At 44.2% G+C, this 20,876-nt stretch overlaps 1 protein-coding gene and 1 long non-coding RNA gene across 10 annotated transcripts in view; one reads left to right on the top strand and one right to left on the bottom strand.

The window, feature by feature from the left end:
• Positions 1-5,802, bottom strand: part of LOC118970537 (uncharacterized) — a 21,986-nt gene extending 16,184 nt beyond the window's left edge. The window contains exon 1 of the long non-coding RNA XR_005058599.2: positions 5,374-5,802. This is a non-coding gene — a long non-coding RNA (uncharacterized lncRNA). The remainder of the gene's footprint in view (positions 1-5,373) is intronic.
• ATP1B4 (ATPase Na+/K+ transporting family member beta 4) lies at positions 321-20,876 on the top strand. Of its 9 annotated transcripts, none has more exons than XR_005058595.2 (9): positions 324-498; positions 4,345-4,600; positions 8,636-8,764; positions 9,026-9,130; positions 12,966-13,162; positions 13,829-13,885; positions 16,045-16,140; positions 16,836-18,441; positions 19,057-20,876. XR_005058595.2 is itself a non-coding variant. In XM_037008471.2 (9 exons), the coding sequence occupies exons 1-9, from the start codon at positions 436-438 to the stop codon at positions 17,106-17,108; spliced, it is 1,053 nt and encodes a 350-aa protein (XP_036864366.2). In that variant the 5' UTR covers positions 324-435; the 3' UTR covers positions 17,109-20,875. The 9 variants fall into 9 exon arrangements, 7 of the variants coding, with proteins under 7 accessions (XP_036864372.2, XP_017514649.3, XP_036864368.2 ...); XR_012127368.1 differs by having other exon boundaries at positions 16,836-18,148; positions 18,259-20,875; XM_037008471.2 differs by having other exon boundaries at positions 16,836-16,962; positions 17,086-20,875.

The following is a 20,876-nucleotide window of genomic DNA, read 5'->3' as shown; positions in this document are numbered from 1 at the left end:
TGGTCATCTCCCCTCACCCTCAACTCCCACCCACGCCCCACCCCCTGAACACACTGATATCCAATTCTCAATTGCAAACAACACGACTTAAGATTTCCATGGGGCCCATAGTGTCTCAGGCACTGGAAAAGGGCAGGGGGTGGGAAGAGACACGTTACAAGGGGTTTGAGTAGCTCATCCTCGTGACCTAGAATATATCCCCCTCCCTGCAATGATGAGCTTGCTTTTCCATAAGGGCTTTTCTTTGATTCAGGGAAGGGGCCAGCCAATGAGAGAGGGGCATGTTAGATTATTTTGGGGAAGGGCTCATGCCAGGAGGGTTCACTTTTACTAGGCGCCAAGTGTCCCCAGCAACCAGTGTCTCCTGTACAGCAGAAGCTCCAGAACTCTCACCCATTTGTCTGCCTCTGCCGCGTCTTTGCCCACTGAACAGCTATGAGAAGGCAGCTCCGGTCCAGAAGGGCTCCGGCCTTTCCTTACGGTTATCGCCACAGACTTGTGAGTCCCAGGGCAGAGAATATTTTGCGGTCCCTTTTTAGTGGGGTGGGTTGGGGGTTGTATAGGTCTTGGCTGATGGCTGCTTCTCCTTGGAATGGGCCGGAATAGTGAGGTTTAAGGAAGTCCATAATCTCCAGAGCTACCAGTGACTCCCAGCACGACACTACAACCTAAAGTGCTGGACAGAAGGAGGAAGCCCCTCTTTCTGTGGAACAAAGATAAGGAAGGACAGGATGCCAGAGAATAAGAGGCCTTCTAAAATTTTTTTTTGGCAGTCTCGAATTTGAACAGACCTTTTGGAGTTTAGGAGTAGAGGTTTCATTCCGACAGTAGGAAATTTAGCCAAGAGAGAAGGGAAGAGGAAAGGCAAGGCACTGCCTACCCAGCTGTCTCAGTCCCTCTGGGTGGTAGCTTCTTCAGCACCCAGCTGCTCCCTTTGTAAACCAGAATTCCAAAACGGAGCTTAAATCATAGAATCATAGACGGAAGCTAGAAGTAATCCTAGACAGCACCTCTCCAGAACCTTCATTATGTAAAGGAGGCGGCTGGGGCCCAGGGCACAGGAGTGACTTGCAAATTAGTGTAGGAGCCAAAGTGAGAATGCAAGACCCTCACTTCCCATCGCGTGCTCTTTCCATTATATCTGCTGTATGCAACTCCCTGACCCTCTGATCCTCTGCCACCCACTGGCACCCCATCCTGCCCAACACACACACACACACACACCTCTGATGTCAGCATTTAACTCCAGAGTGTATTATGAATTTCTTTGAACCCCAAATTTCTTTGCATTTGCTTTGCTATAAATCATTAATATGCCATACACAGTTCTGTTTTGGGACAGGGAGGTGTATTCTAAAATCTCTCCCAGAGAGGATTGATTTCTGACCCCGAGGAGGAAACAAAGCTTAATCCATTTTACTTTGGGAACAGTCACTTACATAACCAGGGAGTTAAGTGAAGACGGTCAACAACCAGCAGAGTAAAACATGAATACTTCTAACCCCAAATCAACATACAAAGGGCTTCCCTTTACTTTCTAGCCACAATTTGTAGAATCTTTCTTTTGACAACCCTGAAGTCCCTTCCAGCTCTCAGAGCAGTCACAATCTGTAGGGCATATAGAACTATTCCTTACTTGGCTTCTTTTCTATGTAACGATGCCGAAATATTGTACATAATTTCAATTATTTGTCAACTGGTTTCGCTTTTAAATGCTTTGGGGGATCTTGCTCTTTATAGAAAATACTTGATCAAATTTAAGAAGAAATTATTTGATGCAGTGAATAATCATATGCTATTTTCTCTTTTAAAATTAACCAACTATTCGAATGTTTACAGGGTATTACTCAGTGCAGGGCACAGATTTATCCTTCAGGTCAGACTGTTTGTCTATATATTTGTTTGTATGTTTATATATTTAGAGTGCTCAAAATGGAGCCACCCTCTGCCCTTCAGACTCTTCCCTTTTAGGGCAACGAGAGGGCTCCAGACACACCCAGTACTATACCCCAGCACACTCACACACGCTGTCACAAGAGGGCCATGCCACTTTAGGAAACTAACAAAAACAGACCCTCTCATTACCAAAGGATTCCCTAGTGGATTCCATTAAATAGCTGCACAAAACTGCATCTCTCTGCACAATGTGAGGTTCTCCTACACCTGGAAAGAGAGGAGAGGAAGAAAGATATTTGAGGCTCCTGAAGCTCAGGCAGTGTCCCATGGGGAAATTAGCTCTGAGAAGGTTAATTCTTCCTGGGAGGGTAAAGCTTTAATGACAAGCCATCTTTAATGGTATTATCAGGAGAGCTCAGATCTACAAATAAGATCAGGCTGAGGCCAAGGCCAGCTGCCTCTGTGGAACAGAGGTGGAGGGCAGGCATACAGTCAACAAGGAGAGGAAAGCAAGTTGTTCAGAGAATATAAAGGGAATATAAATTCCTCCATGATGAAATGTTACACTTCAAATTCTCTGGGGGCCATGACACTATCCACTCTGGTCCACATGACTGCTGAGGTTAGACTGACAAGCTCTGTGAGAGTATTCCCCCAGCATCCTGGTTCAGGAGTTTTAAGTTGGGCAGTTGTCACTGACATTATTTCAGTATCTACTGGTTACCTAGCTGCAGGCTCCACACTGTAGAGGGCCATTAAGGAGTTAGAAAACATGGACTCTGCCCCCTGGGTGCTCAGAATGTAGTTCAGGAAGTCAAATGTGTACATATGTTCACACACAAGTAAAACGGATTTAAGAACATTTTCTAGTCCATTCAGAATTGAGTGATGGGGGTTATTCTCCTAAACCTTACACTGTAAGTCCACATCAGAGTCAGAAATCCTTGATTATAAGCGCATACAATCTTTTGGGAATGCAGACTCTAACATGCTGTTGTGTTCCATAAATCTGCTAAACAACCCACCTCTAGGCACTTGTGCCCAATGTGATAGAGGAGAAACATCATTCATTGTCTGGGGTATCAAGAGACATTGGTTCTGAGACTGTCAACTCATCATGAAGTGGCTGTGCGGCTTTGGCTAGCTCCTGTCCCTTCTCTGGGCCTCAGGTGGACAAGTGAATCTTCAGGGTCCCTGTCAGTCCTGATAGAGTGTGTGATATAAAGCTGTACGAACAAATTAGAGAGCCATTCAAGAGTGCTTATAATCAAGAGCTAGACAGCACTGGGCAGACTGAATGCTGAGTGCAGAGTCTTGTCATTCTGTGTCGTTTTTACGGATTCTGAACAATCCAATTTTCTGAGGTCCCCTTCCCCCACTAATGGCAGCGTTTTTAGCTGAGTGCCCTCTAAATGGCCTTTGAGGAATCAGGCAGGGAGGGGCAGCATGGAGCCCTTGGCCTCTATCATTTGACACATCCAACCCCAACAGGTGCACAGGCCCCACCACTCTTCAGATTTGGACAGCAGAGAGAGGGGAGGGTGGCCTCATTTTCTGCTGCTGCAGTGAGCCTTGGCAGATCCACAAAGAGCAAAGATCCAGCTCTCCAGCCTGTGGCTGGGAGATATTTGAAATACCGTTTGGTGAAGTCTGGTGTTCTTTCTTTTTTTTTTAATTTTCTTAGAACCACTCAGAGAAGATTTTAGTTTCAGATCTCAAGTAATGGCTGCAATCAGTCTATCAACAAATACGTGCTGAACACTTACTGCATGCCCAGATTCACCCAGTTGGGAGTGGGGAGATTAAAGAAGTGTCAGTTGGGTTCCCAGCTTTCAGGTGGTCTGTTTAACCAGCTTAAAGCAGGAAGAGTTTCCAGCAACAGTCAGAGAAGCAGCAAATTACTCACCCTCACTTGTTTCTGTTGGGAAGGCAGTCTAAGTTTTGAGGAGGGGTGCAGCAGCTGGCCTCTCCTCCTGGTATTTGACCAGGCTATTTCCAGCCACAGCTTAGGATGGTGAGGTTGAGGTGTACAGGGTGTTAGGATGAAGCTGGCTTGGACTGAGGATTTGCCCTCATGGACACAAATGTCTAAAATGACTCCATCCTCCAGTGTTGAGCTCAGCTCCCCAGTGACAAGGTGGACAAAGTTAGGCCGGAGGCCAATGCCCCAGGGCAGAGTAGTGACACGAGAAGTCCTAGGGGAAGCTGAGAATAAGACATGCACCTCTCTGGAAAGAATACTTGGTTCGAATGGGTCATAGAAAGGATATTTCCTCTAAAAGACAGAGAGAAAGAAAATCTGCCACTTACAACAATGAGTATGCTTGTGGGGAAGTGGAAATTTGAAGCATCTCCAAATATTGAGTCGTTTTCCATTTATTTTTGGCTGGTGGGTGAGCCATTGGAAATTTTTTTCAAAACGGGGATTGTGTTTTGTCACTGCTCCAGGATGATCAGGATGAAGTGAACCAGAACTACTTAGCAGATGAAGCAGCAGCAGCAGAAGAGGCTCGGGTGATGATGGCACCCAATTTGGAGGAGGAGGAAGAAGACGAGGAAGAGAGAGAAGAGGAAGAAAAGGAAGAAGAAGAGGGTCAGGGTGAGCCAACAGGCAATGCCTGGTGGCAGAAATTACAGATCGTAACTGAATACTTGTGGGATCCGGAGAAAAGGATGTCTCTGGCCCGAACAGGTCAGAGTTGGAGTAAGTCCCAGTCGTCCCAATGCCCCAGTCGGGTGCCCTTTGCTTTTGGCTTGGCGTCCAGGACTCCTTTACCATACGCTGGATGGGCTTGTCTGCAAATTTCTCTTAGGTTTAATGTCAAGGGATCAATGCCCAGGGAAATGCCTGGACAATGGGCAGACCCCATCAGAATAAACTCAAATGGGTGAATGAACGTGACTATAGAGCTGAAATCCACTGGGCTCAATATCATCTGCAATGCAGAGAGGCAGTAAGAATGAGCTGAAAAAGCACAGAATTTTTTACATGTCCCAGCCCTGTCACTATCATCTTGCACTCATCATTTACCCTCTCTGAACCTCAGTTTCCTCACCTGCCAAATGAAGGAAACAATCCCTGCCTTGCTCCTCTCACAGGATTAGCCTGAGGCTCCAATAAATGTTAATATTGTAGAGTTGAAAGTACTATGCAGACTATTTCTAATATATGAGACCCACGTCCCTGTTAACCCAGCCAAGGGGTTATAAAACTTTATCATTTCACTTAGTAATGTCAGAGAAGGGAAAGCAAGGAGGCCTGCCCTTGGCCCCAGCTTGTGGGGCTTTCTGCTCCCATGGTGTACACAGAAAAATTCGGTTTAAAGGGATTACTTCCAGCAATTAAGGCTGAGCTCCCAATCTTGCTTGATCATGGCAGACTGCATTCCTTACTTAGCATTTCCCCTTTATATCACAGGCTGCCACCACTTGTACTTCACAATTTCCCCAGCACTTCTCTCCTAGGGTCCTACTCACCTCCTGAAGTATTAATGCTGAGCCTTCTCCTCAGGTCAGGAGCTTTAGCCGGTGGTAAGATTTACACTTGCCACGCTCTCCACAGTCCAGGAAAAGGGCAGCTGCTGGTTTGGAACTCAGCAAACCCACTGGGGAAGGAAAAAATAGATGGCTCTTTGGATGAAAGGAGAGTCCCCAATGCCAAGGGTCTAGGCTGCTGAAGTTGATGCTCATGCCTTCTTCATAAAGGCCACTTTGGCTGAGAATTCTCTCCCTTGTAGATTATGTTCTAATTCAGCTCTGTCAGGGTGAAACAGCCAGTCCTGCTTCCTGGAATTAGGAATAGCAGGTGGGGAGCTCTGAACAACACCCACCTCCCTTCACCCCTCCTCAGTTCCGAGCCCCACCCCTGCCTGTCCCTCGAACTCTCAACTGGAACAAATGTATCATTCAAGGAACATTCCAACATTCTGCAAGCTGCAGACAAATGCTGGACACTCTTTGGGGAGGGGAGAAGGCTTCAAAAGGGGCACAGCTGTTTCTCCTTTGCCTAAAAAGGACAGGAAAAAACAGGCCTTGTGAAAAGCAAGTGTGATTCCGGGAGAGGGAACTATACATTAACCCCTAAACAGCCAGCCATTGGAACTTCACCAGATGAGTTGATCCAGATTGCCTCTGTGAAGAACAATCCATAGGCCAATAAGTGGGGATGAGGGAGGAAGGTTCAAGTGCCCAGGGAAGACACGGCAGTGGGGACACTGAATAGTAGGCCATGTCAAGACTTCTAAGTAGCTGGTCTAAGGAGAGTCTGGGAACTCATGCTTCTGCTGTTGGGCCACCCCTGGGCAAAGGGCAGTGATGTTAATGCCTGGGCCACCAAGCATATGCTTTGCTGCCTGCCCTCTTGCTTGAGAACGAGGTGCCTACTTGAGCACTTACTAACCCTGCCCCAGCCTGGACATCAACATGACCAACATATTTACCCAGCCTATTATTATATTCTGGGCTTTTTCTTTAGTAGCTGGGCACCCTTTATTCCTAGGGACTATATGTTATTTTTTTGAATACTGACAAGAACCATATGAGGTAGCAATATTATTATCCCCATTTTACAGATGCAGAAACTGAGGCTTAGAGAGGGTAAGTAACTTGTTTAAAGTCACATAGTTTCTCAGTGGCAGCACTGGGATTCAAACACAGGTTGGATGAACACTGGAGTTCATTCTCTTGCCAGAATACCATGCCATCTTCATCAACTGTAGCAATGAGCAAGGCCCTGATGGGTAGGGCCTGAGGGCCTGATGGGATATCTTGGTAGGAGGAGGAAAGAGTTGGGATCATGGGTACCTAGTCTATCCAAGATATCCAGGTCTATCCAAGATTGGACGGGTCATTCAGGAGAGAACCCTGGATTACCTAGAGGAGTGGCCCAAGTAAAATTTGGACACCCAGAGTAGAAATAGTTGGAGGGATCAATGGGTTCAGATGGGTATAGTTGCTTGTTTTGCTTAGGGATGAGAGGTAGCTGTTAGTCTATCACAGATTCCAGGGCATAGAATCCTGGGTAAAGCTGAGGGGACTCACTCCTAGTGCCATTCTCTCATCTACTGCTTCCTGGCCACACATCCTGGGCAAGAAGGAAGGTATCTCCAAGGGAATGTAGGTGTAGTTTATTGTTTTCTTTTCATCCATGAAACTGAGTCTTCCAGTCCCTCAGGATGGCCCCAGCTGTTGGTCCATTCCCAGGATACGGACAGGGATAAAGGAATGGAGGAGGAGGCATAGGGTGTATTCCATTAGGCCAGCCAGTGGGCAGTAGCCAAAGCACCCAGGTGCAGCTGTTTCTCCTCTAGGGACTCCAGCTTAATGTATTAATGTTCCAGTTCTGCTTTAGTTCATCTTATAAAACATAAATGTCCCATTTCCAGTTGAGTTACTAAGGATTTTTTTTCTTCCTTCCTTCCTTTTTTTTTGGTTAATTTTATTTGGTTCGTGGTTCAATTTAAAAACTAATATTTGGATTCGGTTTTGGGTACAGCAAAGTTAAGTGGCTTGTTCCACTTTCTGGTTCATGATTCAGTTGAGATCTCTAGTTCAACATCGTGTCGCTGCTGTGGGCCGAGCCAGATACTGCTGCCTGAGAGAGCCCCAAAAAGGACTTGAGAAGAGCTTCTCAGCAGCAATCTCATGCTTATTCACCTCAATCTGTGCTGCCTAATCCTGGGGCAAAGCTAATCCTAATACAGCCCACAGAGGGGGGATTCACACAACTATGCTTCTGGTCCCATAGCAATAATAATATTAACAATAACAATGATGGTGACTGCCATTTATAAGGCACTTAGTATCTGCCCGGCTCTGTGCTATGCTATTTATATGCATTATCCAATGCTAAGAAGTAAGTACTATTATTGTCCTCATTTTATAGATGAGGAAATTGAGGCCCAGAGAGGTGAACAACATGTCTAAGATTAAACAGCTAGGTAGTGGTAAGGTCAGCATAGGATGGAAGGAAAAGCTAAATTTCAGATACTGTTAGGGATATAGATCAGGATATGAGGTAAGCACTAAACTTATTCATGTTTTACCTGCAAGCAATCACGGGTGCAGAGAAATTCTATAACTTGCCCAAGCTCACAGGTAGCAAGTGTCAATTAAGCACAGTTTCCTCCTCCTGTCTTTCCCATCCTGTGTTAGTGTTCTTTTTGAAAAGCAGAGCCACTTAAACTTCTGCTAAAGATGAGTAAGATTTGAAACAAGTAGGGTGAAACCTCACTTTGCCTTGATTAGAGGCAAGTCCAGTGGTTAATCAAAAGTTTGAATTACAGGCTATGTGAAAAGAAATGCTGTTTTCATCACTTGCAAATACATACAATCACTGGAACCAAGCTGCTAGGACTCTTCAGGGAACCTGCTTTAATGAATAGCGAAGAATGATTTGTACTTAGGACATTGACGATTGCCCAGAGGACTCCCAAGAAATCTGCCCTCTGCAGTACTTTAAACTCCACTCCCCTGTAATCTTGCTCATGGTCATTTGCTCAGCAAGCCCTTCCATCGGAGATGCTGTAAAGGTAAACTGCAATCAGACCTCCGACACAATCCTCACCAATTCCAAATCAGTGAAATCTGAATCAGCAAGGACATACTGAATATGGGGGGTGGTGTCGGGAATAGAAAAAGCCATTTCATGTGTTTGGGTTGATACTGGCTCATGAGTTCCAGTGAGGAGGCAGGGCTTGTTGGCAAGCACTGACCACTCCCATCTCTGATTGTTCTGCAGGCCTGATCTTAGTCATTTACTTCTTCTTCTATGCCTCGCTGGCTGCTGTGATCACCCTCTGCATGTACACGCTATTTCTGACCATCAGTCCTTACATGCCGACCTTCACTGAGAGGGTGAAACCTCCTGGTGAGTGCCCAAATGCCCTGTGCTGTCAGAACTTGCTGGACAGAAATCTGCTTGCACTGCATGTTCAGCCTCAATTAACTTTGGCTCTTCCCGGTAATGACTTAGGGATTCAATTATTAAGAGTAAAAGTAAAATGGTACTTGGCAAATTATGATCCTTTTCATTTTGATTGCCTGGGGGGAAATGGTTTCATGGGAATTGATAAAAACAAAATTATCCCAGGAATGGGTTAATATATCCAAGACCTGTTTTCATTGCCAGGAGTTATGATCAGACCCTTCGCCCATAGCCTTAACTTCAACTTCAACGTTTCTGAACCTGACACTTGGCAGCATTATGTGATTAGCCTAAATGGCTTTCTCCAGGGTAAGTAAGTACCTCTGAATGGTGGAAGTCACTTTCGAAAGGTAATGAGTGGGAATTCAAAATTCAAATTTCACCTGGCCCAGAAATCCTGCTCTTACTAACCCCAGCCCATCCTGGTCCTTCCTTAACTTGCATACCCCTCAGCACCTGCAGTTACAATAAAAACTTTGTGATTGTATGTTGCTTGAAAGCATATGTCTTGCCAGTGGGTTTCAGCCCCAGGGCAAGTTCGCTATGGATTCAGTGTGACCAAAGCAATTGACAGCAAAACGTTCTTGGGGTGAAAGGGTTATACCCAACTTTATTTCCAGGTGGCAGGTCAGTCACTAGTATCCCATTCACTCAGAGCAAGTCTGTGTGCAGCAAGCCAGTCTCTGCTTCTGGGCCCCTCTGTCCGCACAGTCGTCCCACACAGCCGTCCTCTGGGCCTCTGTCCTCGGCGCTGCCACGACTCCAGCCTCTGCTCTGCTCTCCTGCAGCCTTGCAGCCCTGCCACCGTGTCGCGTGCAGAGCACTGGGCGGAGCTCTTTTTATAGAGTCAACAGCCATGTATTGCCCACAGATGTGCAGTGAGCTAGTCAATCATGGCCAGGTGAGAATCCTGGCCACAGGAACTCTCATTTTATCCACAGCATATAAGCCAACTCTCTGGGGAGATGACAAGTTCAATGGGGCAGAGAACCTGTTTTCTCTTCTTGAACACCCTATAGCACCCCATTGTGTCCTGGCACATCCAGATGGCTCAATAACAATCAATTATGAAAGATAATTCTGTAGAAGATTGTATATCAATGATACTTCAATTTAAAAAAAAGATAATTCTGGGGGCAGGTAGAAGTGAGAAAGAGGAGTGTTCTCCAAAACTGGAAGATCCCTGACTCCTATACTTTCTCAAGGTAAGAGAATTAATTTCTTGGAGATGGAAGGAAGAGAGCAAGGGTGTTTAATTTAACAGCATTCCAGAAGGGGGTAGAGGAAGAACCTCTGGGTGGCAGTTCATTCCAACATTTTGATCACAAGTGTATTCAAGTTATCTATCTCTGTAGCGCCATCAGATACATTTTCAGGGACAAATGAATGGCTAGTTGAGAAGCTCTTCCACAGGATGAAAACTGAGGTAGCAGCTTGGTTAAGGTTAAACACAGACGGGCACTGTGTTTACCCAGCTATCAAAGAGGAGCCCCAGTGGGTTTACATTGCTGCACCTATTACTTGTGGAAAAAAGCCAGTTAGACTGGTTTGGTTGTCCTGGCCTGGCTGAAGTTGGGGCACATTTAGCCAGTAGATGGTGAAGTGAATTAAGAGGAAAACAATCCCTTAGGTAATGGGAAGTATTGTGTAAATGCACAAATTGTGTCATTTAACTTTAACCCTGTATCTTGCCACTGGGTTTCAGCCCCAGGCAAGTTCGCTATGAATTCAGTGTGACCAAATAAAATGACAGCAAAACGTTCTTGGGGTGAAAGGGTTATACCCAACTTTATTTCTAGGAGGCAGGTCAGTCACTAGAATCCCATTCACTCAGAGCAAGTCTGTATGCAGCAAGCCCGTCTCTGCCTCTGGGCCCCTCTGCCCGCACAGCTGTCCTCTGGGCCTCTCTGCACACTCATCCGGCACAGCCATCCTCTGGGCCTCTGTCCTCTGCTCTCCAGCAACCTCGCAGCCCTGCTACCATGTCACCCAGAGCACTGGGTGGAGCTCTTTTTATAGAGTCAACAGCCATGTATTGCCCACAGGTGTGCAGTGAGCTAGTCAACCAGGGCCAGGTGAGAATCCTGGCCACAGGAACTCTCATTTTATCCACACCCTGCATAGCAGAGTCTATCATCCCCATTTTACAAATGGGGGAACTGAGGCCCAGAAAGGAGAAGTAACATAAGCAAAGTCTCCCAGCAGCAGAACCAATGTTTAAGAACCAATGTTCTTAACACCCTTCTTACTGAAAGTGATCCAGAGACGAGCAGCATCAGCATCACCTGGGAGTTTGTTAGAAATGTAGACTCTCAGGCCCCACCAGAGACCTATTGAATCAGGATCTGCAGCTTAACAAGATCCGCAGGTGATATGGGTGAACTTTAAAGCTTCAGAAGTGCTGCTTTTCATAATTCTTTGTTGTTGCCATTTCACAAGGACTTAGAAACTCAGCTTCCTATAAGTAATGCTCAGCATTATTCTGGGTAAGTCTGAGCTTCAGATTCCTCATCTTTAAAATAAGGGGGAGTGGGTTCTTTCTGAGTTCACGTAGTTCCATTTTTGACCCTTCAAAAATGTTTTGGACATCATAGCCAGAATACTATTTTCTTTTCTTTCAAAATGCTTGTGAGCTATTGCAAAAATGTATTGCCAGAATTTCTGCTGAGGAAATCCCTTTGAGAAGCTAGTAGATGGAGAAATACCAATTCTGACCTGTTGACAAAGGTGGAGAACATTAGGAAAAGCACTGGGCTTTTAGTTCCTAAGTGTAGATAATATGCCCTGCTTAAAAGGAACACAACTCTGAAATAGACATCCCAGAGTATCAATTTCATTCCCATGAGGACTGGGATTTTGCAATAAGGGTCATGCCCATGTCACATTATTTTTAATGGAACTACCTCAAAAGAAACAATGAGCACATGATTAGATCTTCTATTTAGAAAGTTAATATTTGAACATAGATCTTGTTCTTAAAAAAAAAGAGTAAAACAAAGCCTTGAATTGAACGTAGCTTTGTCAAAGGAAAAATAAAGGCTCAGGCATAACTAGAATAGCTTTGTAGTTCCCAGTTGCTTCTCAATAATACCAAACCCAAATCACAACATGTCTAATGAGGATTCAGCAGTACATTTAGAGTTTTGCTGGTGGATCATAGGCGCACAATGTTCTCTGAAAAACTGAGCTACGTGGAACATGAATGCATGGGGGCTGGATCTAGCAGGATGAACTGGATGCCATCATTTAGAACCAATCTGGAAATAAAGCAGTAATTCTCAAAGCCCAGTTCTATGGCATCTAGTAGCCCCCAAAGTCAGCTCACAGATAACCCCTTTCAGCCCTCTCCCTGACATGTGTGCCTTAGATACATGTTACATTCCATCCAACATATAAGGATACTAACTTTGAGTGCCTTAAGTCTCAGTAGACAAGATCTCATTCCCCCACCCTCTTGGTGGAGACCCTGTGGTTATCACTGGTTTTTGTCTTTCAACCTAAGCTTCTATTTTGCAGTACTAACTTCCCTCTGTGAAAAAGCAGCTGATTTATCTCTTCCTCCTCCTCCTCTTCTTCCTCCCCTTCCTCCTGTTTCACAACACACACTTGTCACACTCGTGCATCAGGTGCCTCTCATTGATCACAAAGGGAGCTGTTTCCTAGGCTGACTTAAACAGATTTAACCCAGGAGCTTCACCTCCTTATATAAACCATGCCTTGACATGATTCAGTCCCTCTTTCAAAATCTCTCTACTATGTGCCTATTCCTCTTCCGTAAGTAGAAGAGGCAGCCCTCCAAGTTTACAATTTACTATATATGAAAAGAAATAATGGCAAATAGAGAGAAGTTATAAAATGACTAACATAGGACCCAGAGACAGATATTCAGAAGTTCCAAGGGAATGAGAAGCAAGGAGGCAGGCAATGAAAGTGAGCTGAGGGGACTAGCCCGGAAGGCTTCCTGGAGAGATGTGGCTGGTGAAGGACCGGTAGCACCTGATGCCAAGACATGGGGCCTAGGACAGACTGAGTGGGCTTTTAGAGGTCCACAGCAAGCTGGAGAAGGAAACCAGAGAGGAGTACTACTGAAATCCTGGCCTTTCCCTACAGCACCTGTCTAATGTAACACTTTGCCACACTTTAGGTTACAATGACAGTCTTCAAGAGGAAATGAATGTCGATTGTCCCCCGGGGCAGTACTTCATCCAAGAGGGTAATGAGGATGAGGACAAGAAGGCCTGCCAATTTAAACGCTCCTTCCTGAAGAACTGCTCTGGCCTGGAGGACCCAACTTTTGGCTACTCTACTGGACAGCCCTGCATCCTTCTAAAGATGAACCGGGTATACTGGCCCTTGGTACTCCAGCGATGATAAGTGGATGAGCTGTGTAGGAGAGCTCTGGCCACTCCATTTCTCTTGGGCTCTGTCCTGACACACTGCAAGTTTGGCCATTTTTACTGACTGCATCAGTAATACAAAGACCGGACAAACCTATCAAGCAGTAATTCCTTTTCCTCCCTGAACACTTCCTATTTCCATTCTCACTCACCCCCTAAACCTGTCCTTTCATGCCCTCTGTCAGGAATGAGATCCTGCACTGTTTGGAACGGGTCTAACAGAGAGGTGGGGTGGGGGATAATTCTTATATCACAAGAAATGCAGTAGAAATGCATTTTCCTTCTTTCCTGCCATGCCTAAGGTGTGGCAGAGCCTTACCAGGCACACCCTTAAAACCAGAAAGTCTTTACATATTCAAAGTTATCCTGCTGCGGTTACCACTGTATGAATATCAGGCACAAATACAATAAGGAGTAAGTTGAACTGCAGGAGCTCTGAAAATACATTGCATCTTCTGCTTTTTATAACCTGAGAGGGAAAAAGAGATAAAGCTTATGCCTAAGGAAGGGATGACCCAAGGGGGATTTAGACAAGCCCCATTTTTACTGTCAAATCTGTTTGTTTGTTTGTTTGTTTGTTTGTTTTTAAGTGCTGGTTTTCTTTTGATAGATTGTAGGCTTTCGTCCTGAGCTTGGAGATCCTGTGAAGGTTTCTTGCAAAGTTCAGGTAAAGTGCCTTTTTGCGTGAGCATTGTTAGCACATCTGTTTCATGCTAAAAGATGGTTCATCCCCTGCAAGGGCATTACCATGGATGGTTAGCTATGGGTTAGGGAAAGGATCAATCTTATCATAACTATACACCTTCCTTTAGTACTTTCAGACCTCCCCATTTCCGGAAAGCATTCATGTGTGTTTTCATGTGTAGTGTGTGTGTGTGTGTGTGTGCACTGATTTATACCTGTGAAAGCCAAACACTGAACCTCAGGCTAAGGGCCACAGCAGGGAACAACAATGTGCCAAGTCATTAATTGGGATTCTGTTTACACTTTTGCTTTTAGCTCTAATTACTTATTTCTTTGAACTAAACAAACAGCTTTCATTAGAGTCATTAGTCCTTGCTTTTAAAAAACTGAATTTCACTTTTTGCAGCAATGACCAGTTGCGCTGGGTGTTGCAATAACAAATGACTACAAGGGAAGTATAAACAGAACCCATTAATATGCTAATTAACTGTCCTTCGAGGGACCATTAACTCCTATCTCATCTGCACCAATTAGGTCCTTTGTAGGAAAAAGCCCCAGATCTTGGGTTTGCATCTTTAACTGGCAGTAGCTCCCTCCTGTTTGATGTCAACTGCACCTGCAGCCCTGGACAATTGTCTTGCAAATGGATGAAATCAGGCAATCCTCAGCACCAGAAATACAGCTCAAAATGCCAGTCTTGATGGTGGCAGATCAGAAAGCAGCAAAAGGCAGCATTCATTCATCCAGTAGTTCACATTCAGCAAGCATTGATTGATCACTTATATACCAGGTACACTGACTGCGGGGAGTTGAGAGTGCCAAGATAAATATGACTCTATCTCTGAAATCAGGTCAATCAAGTACTACAGGTGCTATGAAACAGGCAGTGGGGATGCTTAAGAGGGAAAGGTTAGTTCCACATAGGAAGTGGTACACTGAAGATGAGTTCTGAAAGATCAGGCAGTGTTTGTCAGGTAAACAAGGTAGGAAGGACATTCATCTTGTTCACAAGTACATGAGTATATATAAATGTACACACATGTGACTACAGTCTAATAAGATTGGTTCCACAGACCATTCCTGAAAATTTATTTTCACTGCTTTTTAGAAGGGTATGTAAATAAATCATAAAGACCAACTCAGTCTTAAACTAACATATCAAGTGGATTGAGCGCTGCTTATAGTTCCCTAGTAGAAAACATTCACATTTCAGCTTACACCAAACCTTGCTGAGAACTGTTTAAAAAATTATTAAGATCTTTATAAATTCTACAATAATCAATACTGGTCAAGCCCACACCCACTTGTGCAAATCAAGGATAAGGTAAGCTCAGTTTACACAGAATGATTATACTATATTGGTCGCAATATAATCACGTGGCCCTAGTGAGTGATTTGCTAGCAGTGATGCACTGTATTTGTTCCTTGTTCGTCTCCAGACTTCTGCTCCTCAGGGCAAGCCAAATGCATAGGCAGAATGCATAGTCTCCTCCCTGACATGATATGAGTGTAAACTTGTTTATTTAATCATTTCCTGTACTAGGCCCTTCTTGCCTATCCTCCTGACTCTACCTACTGTAATTAAGCACTGCAGAGAATGTGATCAGAGAAATGAATTTAGGTGAGCCAGCTGCAGGCTGTGTTCCTCTGCATGAGGTCCCTGTGCACCTGGCCTGACTTCCAATAGGACTGAACCCACAGTGTGTGAGTTGTGGAATGAGATTTACTAAGCATGTGCAACTTACACCTCCCTCAGCTCCCAAGCCCAAGACTGGATGCCAGGCCAAGTATGCATCTTTGGAGAGGGGCTGGCATAGTAGCCAGAGCAGCACCACATACTGCAACCCCTTTGGAGCCCTTCTGCCTTGGTCCCCCAGGAGCCTGCACAGAGCCATACTGAGCCCCTTTGGCCTCCTCAGTCCATGCCTTCCATTCAGTATTCTTTGAATCGAAAAGCCAAGGCACAGTCTGTCCCTGGAAATGCTCCTCTGGAGATAGGTCTGGGCTGAACTATGCCCCATTCTGCTTTCGTGGGCTTCCTGGGACAGTTAGTTGTGGATCACACAGAGATTTTACCTGGGGCTCAAGCTTGAACCCCCCTGAGTGACCCAGCACCCCACATATACCTCCTTTTATTTACAGAGAGGTGATGAAAACGACATTCGATCCATCAATTACTACCCAGAGTCGGCTTCTTTTGACCTCCGCTACTACCCTTACTACGGCAAACTGACTCATGTAAGCCTGTACTCACTTTAGTCTTTGCTGTCAGCACTCGGAGACAAAGGAAGGGCTGTCTGGGATCTATACGAATTAGGGAGCAACAAGTAGTAACAGGGGTGAGTAGCTGCTTGCTGAGACTAGGAGCTCCCTCTACCCATTCCTATCACAACCACTTCTTTGCACATCTGAAGTAATCTCAGATATGGTCTAGTCTAATGCCTCCAGTTTACAGATGGAGCAGTTAGGGTTCAGAGAGAGGAAATGACTTGCCCAACATCACATAGCTGATTAGTGGTAGAGCCAGGAGCAGACAGATCACCACTGTCCTTGCACTCATTTATGCCGAAATAACCACACCACCCTGCTTCTCCCATTTGGAGCCTGACAGCAGTAAAGGCTTTATCTCCAGCATAGATTTGATAGATACAAGTTCTGGTTGACATTCATGGTCTGATATCCAGAAAATCATATCATGCTGAGTTCAAATTGGTTTTCCTCTGAGGACAATCAGACATCTGACTGTGACTTATGAGACAAATGCAGTTTGCCCACTGTCCCAGGGCAGAGAGAGCACGTCAGTTGCTTTAACCATTTGTGACTTGGCATCCTGGAATTTACTCAGTTCTCTCTGTGGAGGTTATCCCATCCTATTACTCCCTCACATCCCCTCCCCTCCTCAGACTTAGAATTCACTCTTCTTCCACCTACAGGTTAACTACACCTCCCCGCTGGTGGCAATGCACTTCACAGATGTGGTGAAGAACCAGGCAGTGCCCGTGCAGTGCCAACTGAGGGGCAAAGGCATCATAAATGACATCATCAATGATCATTTTGTGGGTAGGGTAATCTTTACTTTGAACATAGAAACCTAAGAACTTCAGGGAGCCACTCCTACTAGTTCTGTTTCAGTTTTATTTCATGTTACCCCTGGTAGCACCTGAACTCTTTTTCTTCAATCAGGACACAGCCAGATGGACACCTAAGACAGCAGATCATCTTTCCTTGCCTTTGACATATGCATAAAATGGCATTGGTGGGAGCTGTTTGATTTTTTAAAGGTAGTCTGTTCTGATGACAAATAGATTTTATTAATTTCCTTTCCCCCCACCTAAAACTAAAACTCATTCTTGCTTGTAGAAGCCTCACTGTAGTATAAACATAGTATCCGATAAAATTAACAATGGCTACAAAGGAGAATTTCTATGATGATTTTAAGTTCATTGTGTTCTAAAATGTTGTTGTTTTTAGAGGTGAGATTCCTCCCAACCAGGCTAACTAACCTGTTTTTAAACCTGCTGCTGGCAAGGTCCCTCCCTAGCAATCACCTATCAGACCAACCCAGAATACACCTAGGGCTGCCATATCGAGGGAACTCTATATATCCAGGGATGCTTGAGAAACTGCCTGCCTCTCCTGGGAAACTAAATATTGATTTAAAGACTAGGTTATCTTCCACTGGGACAGCAAGCAATGCTAACTGGATATTGTTCTAGGATAGAGATGAAGACCTTTCCTATGACGTTTTTTTGGGAGGTGGGGCCCACTGAAACTGGGGAGAATACCTACCATGTAGATGTGATTGGTATTTGATTCCTTGCTCTGTGGTGTGACCGTCTAAAGGCAAACATTCCTGCAAATAGGTTTGTCGCAGCTTCAGGCAGAGGCGAAACAAGGAAGAATATTCTACCAGCTAATTCTTTCTGGGCTGTTTGTTTAATAGCAGTGTGACATTCTGTGAGGCCATCAGGGATGGGTGTGTTAACACCCAGCTATAGCTCTAGGGATTGAAATCAGGGTCTGCCAACTGATACAATGTAAGATTTCTGATACAGAGAGCTCCTGCTAGGCCACCCTAAATCCAAGGCGCATTAGCCAGCTTTTCATTTGCTTAAAAAATAATATGAGGCAGATGTTTATCCAGGTTGTGGGTCAGCCGTGCTGCTTCATCCTATATTTGGCCATGTGACCATTCCACTGCTTCTTGACACCTCCACCAGGAGGAGGGATGTGACAAGGAGGAAAGGTGAGCATTGGCGAACAGCAATGTCTCAGGGTCCAAAGCAAGCTTAAATGCCACCAAGAAGCATCCAGAGTCCGAATCTCCTCTATAATATTTACCTTCTGCCAAAACAGGGAACTGGCAGTCTGCTGCTGAAGACAAGTAAAGAAGTAACTATGGACGATATAGTGTGACAAGAATGACAAAACTAGTATGTGGAAATGCTGTGGAAACATAAGGAAAAGTAACTAACTAGAGCTGAGAAAGTAGCAGAGGAAATTTCACAGGCAAAGTCACAATCACGGAAGAAGACTGTGGTATGTTTGGGTAACTGCGAGTAGTTCACTTAACGGGAGAGTAAAGGGCTCCAAGGAAGGGCAGGGAGTGGCAGGGAACTGGGCTAGAGAAACATACAGGTACTGAAAGAGGACTTGGAGTTTTATTCGGGAGGTGAAAGGAAGTCATTAAAGTATTTTAAGCAGGGAATCTTCGTGATCATATTGGTATTTTAGAAAGAGCACTTTCACAGTCACAATGTGAAGGGTAGATTGGAAAGTGGCAAGACGGGGGAAGAGGCAATGAGGGGAAGGAGGAGTCAGGAATGACTCCAAGGTTTTGAGTTTGGCTAGAACTAGTGGGATGGTGATATTGTTGATCAAGACTGGGAATACAGGAGAGAAGCAGGATTGGAGAGGAAGATGCTGAAATCAATTTTGGACGTTTTAGGCTTGTGATTTCTGTTGGTCAGACATTGATGTGGAGATGTAAATATAAGTTGGGTTGGGAAGAAGGAAATCTGAGAACAAAAGTAACATTTGCTTACGTGAACTCTAAGAAATTCTAAGCTACTTAATCTTGGGAATCTGAGCCTGTGATGTAAACACATCACACCAATTTAGTCTCTCAGATAGTGATTTTCTCTTGGCTTGTAGTGAAAAGGACTGCTGCTGCCCTTTGAAGTTTCCTTCCCAGACACCTTCCAACTCTTATCAACAGAGGAGAGGGGGGCTGACCGCTACTAACAAGGGATAAAAGATATGCTACAGATCTGTGGAAAATATAAAAACAATGGCTCTGTCTCCTCCCAACCCCTTTCCTTACCAAATTCGCTTTTCAAAACTAACCTTCGAAAAGAAATAAACAAAATGCTGTTAGACAATAACTTCAAAACCATTTAAAAATTATCTCAAGTAATCAAACTTCAAGATTCAGTAGTAAAGGATAATAGAACATTACATCTGGAAAGGATATTAGAGAGTGTTTAGCAAAAACAACCTGCATTGCATCTGACTCCAGGTCCAGTGCTCTTTCTACTCCGAGCTGCTGCTTACCAGGAAATACCATCTTTTTAAAAATCAATGAATGATATCCCAAACATTTTGAAACATATGTTAAATTGAGTTAGAATAGTTAACATTTCACAGGAATTCAACTACTGGTGCTATATTTCATACATAATATATTATCCTGTTAAATACATTGACTATTAACTAGACAAGGAATTATGAATCTTTTGCCATACTGTATTTCTCATTCAATGGAATCCATCATGTCCACAGTTTCAAAGCAGCATTGAATAGTACTAGGATAGTTTGGGTTGTCAGCTGGGACATGAAAAAAAATAGCTTTATTATACAGAACTGAGTATTATAATATATTCATTAAAATTGAATTCTAACAGTTCAATATACTTCTGGTGGATTAATTTAAGTAGTCCCCCATATTGTGCTGTACCAGGATTTGACATGTATACCATCTGTTGCAATGTGTTTGGTTTGACTTCATTGTCAAAGAGAAATACTACTTCCAAATGCCTTCCTAGTTTTGTCCATGCTAGGTCTATGATTTTTTACCTCTCATACCTCTGAAATCATTATCCTAAAATAATCTTTCTTAGGCATCTATTTGTTGGGAATCTTCATGTAGAAAACATTAATATTGTCTTGGGGAATTTATTGTCAACAACAATAAATTAAAATACAAAAGAAGTGTATGATTTCCTCTTTCTAGACTGTACCACTGATTTTCCCACAGATATATTGGGCAGCCATGAGGGTGGAAAACTTGCCAATTGACAGCCTATAAGTTCAAGACTTTTTTTCTTCTTCTCCCCCTGCCACCTTCTTTTGACTCTTGGGGTTTACCCATAGAAGGATGAAACTAAAAGTTGTTTCATTTCCAAGTATTTTTCCTTTTGCATCTCCACGTTCCAGTTTCTCGGAAAACTACTTTGTCAGAACAAACTCCTTTCCTCATCAAAGATGAGTTCTGGTATAAATTGTTCTGTTTGTGTAGGAAAGAAACTTTGAGGTGAGGAAAAGAAACCACAATCCAAAGAGGAACTGCAGTTGCTTGATGAAAGCCTGGCTAAGTGACTTCAGGGCACAATCTGGCCACGAACTGTCTCCCAGAGCAAATCTCTAGTGGTAATTGCAATTAAAGACAGAAATATTTCCACTCCCCTTTTTTGACTCAGAGACTAGGCTGCAGCAGGAATGCCTTCTTTCCTTGAAAGCTGCCCTGGCCTAAGGTCCGCTACACTGATATGGTTTGATTTGAGGGGAGGTCCATGATCCCAATACATTTCCCCTATCTAGGTTCTTCATTAGAGTCATTTTCTTTCCTGACTTCCTCTGAAAATATTCAAAAATGATAAAGTAACTTAACCAAATCATACAGAAGTATGATTTACACTGTGATTTATCAAGGCAGAAAACAGAGGTGTGGATGTTTGTGTGTGTTTGTTGAGGGG

Source organism: Manis javanica, chromosome X, assembly GCF_040802235.1.
Source record: "Manis javanica isolate MJ-LG chromosome X, MJ_LKY, whole genome shotgun sequence".
NCBI classification, from domain to species: domain Eukaryota; kingdom Metazoa; phylum Chordata; class Mammalia; order Pholidota; family Manidae; genus Manis; species Manis javanica.
This window is presented reverse-complemented; position numbering and strand designations above follow the sequence as displayed.